General features: G+C 39.8%; 6 protein-coding genes across 6 annotated transcripts, besides 12 other annotated features; all 6 read left to right on the top strand.

Moving 5' to 3' along the window:
• Positions 1 to 2,094: a sequence feature (heterozygous, Esmeraldo-like haplotype).
• Positions 74 to 332: a microsatellite.
• Positions 332 to 513: a microsatellite.
• Tc00.1047053503449.40 (hypothetical protein, conserved) lies at positions 553 to 2,319 on the top strand (the record flags this gene model as incomplete). Its single annotated transcript, XM_799784.1, has 1 exon — positions 553 to 2,319. One exon carries the CDS (start codon positions 553 to 555, stop codon positions 2,317 to 2,319), a length of 1,767 nt encoding a protein of 588 aa, XP_804877.1.
• Positions 2,095 to 2,407: a sequence feature (areas merged during assembly that could not be assigned to a particular haplotype. This can correspond to areas where the two haplotypes were merged or to regions with more than two copies in the genome that were merged during assembly.).
• Positions 2,365 to 2,458: a microsatellite.
• Positions 2,408 to 2,570: a sequence feature (heterozygous, non-Esmeraldo-like haplotype).
• On the top strand, positions 2,568 to 4,070 carry Tc00.1047053503449.30 (clathrin coat assembly protein, putative; the record flags this gene model as incomplete). The annotated part of the gene is made up of 1 exon (XM_799783.1): positions 2,568 to 4,070. The coding sequence occupies one exon, from the start codon at positions 2,568 to 2,570 to the stop codon at positions 4,068 to 4,070; it is 1,503 nt and encodes a 500-aa protein (XP_804876.1).
• Positions 2,571 to 3,148: a sequence feature (areas merged during assembly that could not be assigned to a particular haplotype. This can correspond to areas where the two haplotypes were merged or to regions with more than two copies in the genome that were merged during assembly.).
• Positions 3,149 to 6,857: a sequence feature (heterozygous, Esmeraldo-like haplotype).
• Positions 4,226 to 4,278: a sequence feature (A-rich).
• On the top strand, positions 4,341 to 4,979 carry Tc00.1047053503449.20 (copper homeostasis protein, putative; the record flags this gene model as incomplete). Its single annotated transcript, XM_799782.1, has 1 exon — positions 4,341 to 4,979. One exon carries the CDS (start codon positions 4,341 to 4,343, stop codon positions 4,977 to 4,979), a length of 639 nt encoding a protein of 212 aa, XP_804875.1.
• On the top strand, positions 5,191 to 5,733 carry Tc00.1047053503449.14 (hypothetical protein, conserved; the record flags this gene model as incomplete). Its single annotated transcript, XM_799785.1, has 1 exon — positions 5,191 to 5,733. The coding sequence occupies one exon, from the start codon at positions 5,191 to 5,193 to the stop codon at positions 5,731 to 5,733; it is 543 nt and encodes a 180-aa protein (XP_804878.1).
• Positions 5,282 to 5,309: a microsatellite.
• On the top strand, positions 5,987 to 6,487 carry Tc00.1047053503449.10 (60S ribosomal protein L17, putative; the record flags this gene model as incomplete). The annotated part of the gene is made up of 1 exon (XM_799781.1): positions 5,987 to 6,487. The coding sequence occupies one exon, from the start codon at positions 5,987 to 5,989 to the stop codon at positions 6,485 to 6,487; it is 501 nt and encodes a 166-aa protein (XP_804874.1).
• Positions 6,503 to 6,571: a sequence feature (A-rich).
• Positions 6,649 to 6,683: a microsatellite.
• Positions 6,758 to 6,857, top strand: Tc00.1047053503449.5 (hypothetical protein, conserved; the record flags this gene model as incomplete). The annotated part of the gene is made up of 1 exon (XM_799786.1): positions 6,758 to 6,857. A coding segment is annotated over one exon (100 nt), but the record flags the coding sequence as incomplete, so codon positions are not given.

Raw genomic sequence — 6,857 nt, 5'->3', positions numbered from 1 at the left:
AAAATACCATCTCCACAATGTCGATATCTTTTCCGGTGCTTTTAAATTTCTATTCTTGTCTTATTTTATTTTATTATTATTATTATTATTATTATTATTATTATTATTATTATTATTATTATTATTATTATTATTATTATTATTATTATTATTATTATTATTATCATTATTATTATTATTATTATTATTATTGTTATTATTATTATTATTATTATTATTATTATTATTACTATTGGTATTATTTATTATTATTAAATTATCATTATTAATTATTATTATTATTATTATTATTACTATTAGTATTATTATATTATTACTATATTTATTATTATATTTATTTATTTGTTTAGTTTATGTATTTATTTATTTATTTATTTATTTATTTATGTATTTATTTATTTATTTATTTATTTATATTATTTTATTTTATTTATTTATTATTGTTATATTTATTTATTATTGTATTTATTTATTTATTTGATTATTATTTATTTATTTATTTATCATTTATTTTATATTTATTTATTTTTTCCTCTTAAATTAGTCAGTGGAATGTCCACAACTCCAGTTGGTGGAAAAATTGAATTTTCATCACACCGCGAAATAGCACACGTTCGTCAGGATTTAGCTGTCACGAAAGAAATTTTGGCAATTGTGAAAGAAGAAAATGAACGCCTTTGTTCTGTTGCGGAAGAACGCACGGTAGAAGTAGCACGCTTAAACGAAGATTTGGAGGAAGCCAAACGCCAGTTTCAGAATCAAAAACATGCACATGAAATGGAAATAGCACGTTTCCAGTCTAGTCGAACCTCTTTAGAAGGAGAACTTGCAGAGGCCCTTGCTGAACGTAAGCGCCTCTCGGATCTCTTGCATAGCCTAAGAGGGCAAGTTGATGGGAGGCTGACAAAATTAGTTGAGGAGCTTCAAATAAAAGATGAGACAATTCATGGGCTAGATTATCGTAACAGAGAGTGTGAGCGTGAAATTGAACGTCTAAATAGAATGGTAAAAACGGACAGTCTCACAGCGTCTAAATTGGAAGAAACGCAGGGGAAATATTCTAAAGCTCTAGCTGAAGTTCTTCTTCTTAAAGAACAAGTGGCTCAATATCAATTGGAATTATCATCTACACGTGAGAAGGTGCAGCAGTTGTCTGACAATTCGGTCGATGACTCTCAAAAGTCTTTTTTGCGTGAGGCAGTTTCTCTTCTGATGCTGTATCGGCAATGGCTTGTGGAGTTCAATGTGTCATTGTGGGATATTGAGGATCGGATAGAAACATCATTAAATAGTAGCATTGATGCACTCGCACAAATGACAAATCCAGGTGTTCCCTATAGACCTCCGACAGTGGAGAGGGAACGTTTAAAAGAGATGAAAAAATTTGAAAGGGAACGAAAAAATTTTGACTCAATGGTGTACCCTGATAAAAATGAAACGTGCGAAAACGCCTTTGCTTTTTCTGTACATGTCATCCGAGATACTTGGGATTCTTCAAGACATTCACTTGAAAAGGTAAAGGTTATATCAAAGCAGCTCTTGGAAACATTGCAGTCTGTTGTTCAGGTATCGGAGGATTTACACACCAAAACAATATTAGCTTCTCCGTCAGAATTTGTGACGAATGCCAAGGTTTTAAGATACGAATGCGACCAAAGCCGACTTGTCGATACACTAAAGGAAAATTTTGAAATGCAGTTACAGCTTCGGGAAGAAGAACAACGCAAAAAGGAGGCTGAAATAACAAATTTGAAATCCATGATTTCCACGTTAGAGGGCCAAAAGGATTTGCTTAGTAACGAGTTATTAAAAACGAAGCAGGATGTAATAAATGCCTCACTTTCCAGTACGTCGAAGTTGAATGAATTAGAATGCAAACTGAGGGAAACTGTGAGATCCACTGAGGATATGAACGCCAAGACCCTAAGTGTTCTAAAGCTAGAGCAAGAAAAGGAACGAAAGGAAATGGCTGAGGCTAATTCACGACTAAAGAAGACTCTTGAGGAGGAGGGTGCCAAAATTGAAAGCATGAAAAAAATGCTTCTTGAAAGTAAAAGGCGTCGACTCATTCTTAAGGATGAGAATACAGCCCTTCGGAAACAGCTGCAAAAAACCGAGGATCTTGTTAATGCTCTCCGTCTCGAATTGTTGGGGGCCAAGCAAACGATTGAGTTGCTGTACGCCGAGCTACATTTTGCTGAAAATAATCACGAAAGACAACCTAACTCTTCATCTTCAAAAGCTTTTCTCTCGTTTAAAAAAGGGATTCAAAAATCCTCACTCGAAGCAAAGGCTGTATACTTACCCAGAGCGCTGTGAAAGGCTGTGTATTATTTCAAAATGTACCGTAAAAATGCATTTTTATATTATTATTATTACTATTATTATTATTATTATTATTATTATTATTATTATTATTATTATTATTATTATTATTATTATTATTATTATTACTATTTGTATGGATGGGGAGAATCCAAAAACATATACGCACAAAGACACTCACACACGCTCTCTCTCCCGCCTTTTATCTTTCTGCTTGTTTTTATTGGGTAGGAACTTGAGCCATGAATGTGAAAGATTCTAATGAACTGAAGAGAGGCGCAGGATACCTCAAGGAAAAGGCTATTATTGGATTGGCTCGTGTGACAGGAGATGAATTGGATCGGGCAATTATGAAGGTAACAAGCCATATGCTAAAGGCACCAAAAGAGAAACACATGCAAAGGCTCTTGGCTACGACTTATGGGCATTATAAAAATGATATTCGCGATGGGAAAAGCATCTGTGGGCACATCGTGGCAGAACTTGAAAAAAGAATGCACACACACAATTGGATTGTGGTGCTCAAGACTCTGGTGACATTGCACCGTTTGATGACAGATGGGTCGAATGAATTCAATGCCTGTATAAAGCGAAATCGAAGTATATTTTGCGCTCGGAATCTGAAGGACCTTTCTGAAAGTGTGGAGGGCGCAGCTCAGGCATTGTTCATTCGACAATATTTAAGTTATCTTGAGGAGCGTGCAATTTCACAGGAGGCAATTGGTGTTGATAATCGTTTGGAGAGTGTTGATTTCAGCTCTTATTTGCGTTCAATGGATGTGGATTCCCTAACCCCTTTCTTTGGAGCGCTGTTGGGTCAGCTCGCTGCCCTCGTTGCTGTGGAATACCAAGAAGCCATAGTAGATAACTTTTGTACACTGGAAGCGTATCAAAGGCTTGTATGTGATGGGAAAATTTTGTATCAACTGCTTTCTAATCGAGTCATATTTGTACTTGACGGATTCGACGACTTTTCACTTCCCCTAAAAAAAGTTTGGCTGGAGCTTTACCGGCAGTACAGTGTGGTAGTGGAAAAACTGCGCTTATTATTTGACTCGATCCTCAGATCATCAAAAGTTTTTATGCAACCTCCACCACAGCTAAAGCCTCTGCCAGATTCTTTTCTGGGGCAATTGGAGGACGATGTTCGCTTGAGTAGCATTCCAAGGGAAGATGTAACTGAGACGTTGGGAAAATTGGGAACATGTGGAAGTGAAATAAAGACTCCGCCGAGAGAAACGGTCGAAAAAGCATCACCTCCACTATCACCCTCAGTGAACGCACAACCACGAAGTGGTAAAGAATCCCCTTCTATACCACCCGTTGCTACTGAAAAGAAAGAGGCGGCATTCTCTATGGATGAGCTTTTTGTCAGCGCACCCGCAGCAGAATCAGGACCGGCGGTTCCTTCTGCTCCAGCCGATCCCTTGGTGGATAACCAGCATTTTCCGTTGTTCAGTCCTCAATCTGAGGAAAATGTTGGGCCAGAAAAGCTTGGGGATCACTATGCTGCTTTAAACACGGTAATTGATGATGGGTGGTCAACCGGTGCCCCCGTATCTTGGGAAGGTACCCCATCCGTACAATACTCAACTGCGGCTACAGTTGCAGATGGAATTTCTCATACCGTATGGGGAGGAACTTATTCCTCAGCAACTGATGCGATTCCAAAACAAGGCAATGAAAACGTTTTCAAGGAATTATATAATGAAGAACAAAAGGGTTGGCATGCCAATAACATTTAGTGATACCTACAGCTTTTGAGTGAAAACCGAGAAAGTATTGTCATGACGCTTTGGTTATTGCTACTAGTAATTGCAAGAGTATTAATGTTTGAGAAGAGAAGAGAGATTAGTGGAAAAGTTTTTCAGTTTTTGTTTTCTTTTGAGGCGGGAAGGCGTTTCCTTTTTGTTTTTCTTTTTTTTTTTTAACTTTTTTTTGTTGTTGTTGTTTGTGTGTGTGAGTACATATTTGAAATATTGTTACTAATACCTTTATTTCGAGGAAGGAAATCAATGATTTTAAAAGAGTTTTGTGCAGAGGGCTATGAACGGATACCAGAGGCCATAGCTGCGGGGGCACAGCGTGTTGAGCTTTGTGCCCGTTTGGATGTTGGCGGCGTCACCCCGTCCGCTGATACGATTCAAAATACAGTGGAATATTGCCACTCTAGAAATGCTATGGTAATGGTTATTATACGCTGTAGGGAGGGCAATTTTTATTACAGTGATGAGGAATTTCAGGTAATGTTGAAAAGCGTGATATTGGCGAGGCGTTTGGGGGCAGATGGTGTTGTTTTTGGCGCCATTGATACCCTTGGCAATGTGGACCCCCGAATTAGCATCCTATTGTCTGCTGCCAAAGGGATGTCTCTGACGTTTCACATGGCTTTTGATGAAATCCCTACCGAAAAGCAATTTCAGGCCATTGATGCGTTAACGGCCTACGGATTTCACCGGATTCTAACCCATGGAGGATCCGCAAGTACCAATATTGAAGAAAATTTGGATTGGCTGAAGGAACTTGTTTTATATGCAAAAAATAGAATATCCATAATGCCCGGAGGTGGCGTTACTAATTTGAATGCTGAGAAAATTGCCAGGGATCTGGGTGTTACTGAGGTTCATGGAACGCGGGTTGTGAGATTTGTTTAACAATTGGTATAATTTTTTTTCTTTGGGAGAGGGATATAATATTATGATTTGTATATATATATATAACTACTTACGGTAATCTGCACGATTCTCTCCCCGTTTGGCTTTGTTTGTTTGTTAAAATGTTTTCTGTGTTGATATTGGTGAGGAAATTCCCTTTTTGCTATTTTTATTAGTTTGCAAGCAACGTAATAAAGTAAAGGAGGCAAATATGCGATCCCTCCGGTTAAATAGATTGATTACTGTCGCCGCCTTAGCGCGGTCACAATCCGGTAGTGGCAGCGGTCGGTACCAACAGCGTGAGCAGCAGCAGCAGCAGCAACAACAACAACGATTTGGTGGTCCTCGCGATGGTCGGCCTCTCAGGGGAAGGCCCCCGCAGAACTTTCAACAAGGTGGCTATCGCAATTCGTTAAACGAGCCCCAGCTCGTGGCAAAGCTACTGGAGCTCTACCCAAGTGGGAAGTCGTGGATGCCCATAAACAAATGGGCCTCGTCCATACCCGAGGAGATTCAAGAAGCGTTGGTGGCTTTTGGTGGCCTAGCACAGTTTACTGCATCACAAAGTAATTTTTTTATTGTGCGAAAAGAGAACGGGACAGTGGTTGTCTCACTTTCCACAATGGCTTCGGAACTATGCGCTAAAAGGGAGAAAAACATTAAAAACGCGAGGAAAAGGCTGCCGCCTTTTCTGCCCGTCGTCGTGATGATTCGAGACGTCAGAGAGGACGCGACTGAGCACTTTGCGATGTGACGATGTGGTACCGTTTTTTTAATTTTTCGCTTTGTTTTTTTGTTTTTGAATTTGCCAAAGAATGGTGAAAAAGAAGAGTGGAGAAGGGGCACGGATGAACTTGTGATTTGGCGCGAGAAGCAAAATAAGATAATAATAATAATAAATTCTTTTTCTTGTCGTTGTGTTTGTTCTGGCTCGTTGCATTCCTTCTGGGTTCTCTGTTAACACACCCACAACAACAAATCAACAAAGAAAGGGCAGGATTGTGGTCATGGTGCACTACTCAAGGAAGCCTCAGGTGAGCTCGAAGAGCGCCAAGGCGAAGGTCAGTGATCTCCGCTGCCACTTCAAGAACACTTTTGAGACAGCGAATGTGATCAACGGCATGCCCCTTCGCAAGGCACAGCAGCTGTACCGTCAGGTTCTTGCCAAGACACGCTGCATTCCTTTCAAGCGCTACAATGGCAAGATTGGCCGTACCGCTCAGGCGAAGGAGTGGGGACAGACAAAGGGACGTTGGCCACGCAAGTCTGTTGTTGCAATGCTCTCACTGCTGAAGAATGCCGAGGCAAACGCCATCGAGAAGGGTCTTGACCCCAACAAGATGGTCATCAAGCACGTACAGGTGGATCAGGCCGCCCGCATGCGCCGCCGCACGTACCGTGCCCACGGCCGTATTACGCCATACATGTGCAGTCCGTGCCATGTGCAGCTCTTCATGACTCAGCCTCAGGAGCGTGTCCCTGTGCCGAAAAGCCAGCCGAAGAAGTAGAGTGATCTGACGGCCTGTCTTTGTGCTTATTGTTTTTTTTGTTTTATTATTTATTTATTTATTTTCTTCTTGTCTCTCTTTCTGGTGGGCACTTTGTTTAAATAGGCACACTTCTATTTGATTAGGTTAACTTTTTTTTTTTTTTTAATCAAAAACTGTTGTTTTCTTCCTCCTTTTTTTTTTTTTTTTTTTTTTTGGAGGGGGCTTGTTTCTCCCATTTTGGACGGTTACTTATTGATTTAGGTGTATACAAAAGAATTTTTTTTAGAAATGTTTTTTAGGACTTTTGTTGGGCGTTCCTGGCATGCTTCACAGACAACCGCAGATCGACTCTTGGTGTCTCATCATCATCATCGGCTAATCGATAGCC

Source organism: Trypanosoma cruzi, genomic scaffold (genome assembly GCF_000209065.1).
Source record: "Trypanosoma cruzi strain CL Brener 1047053516307 genomic scaffold, whole genome shotgun sequence".
Classification (NCBI taxonomy): domain Eukaryota; phylum Euglenozoa; class Kinetoplastea; order Trypanosomatida; family Trypanosomatidae; genus Trypanosoma; species Trypanosoma cruzi.
This window is presented reverse-complemented; position numbering and strand designations above follow the sequence as displayed.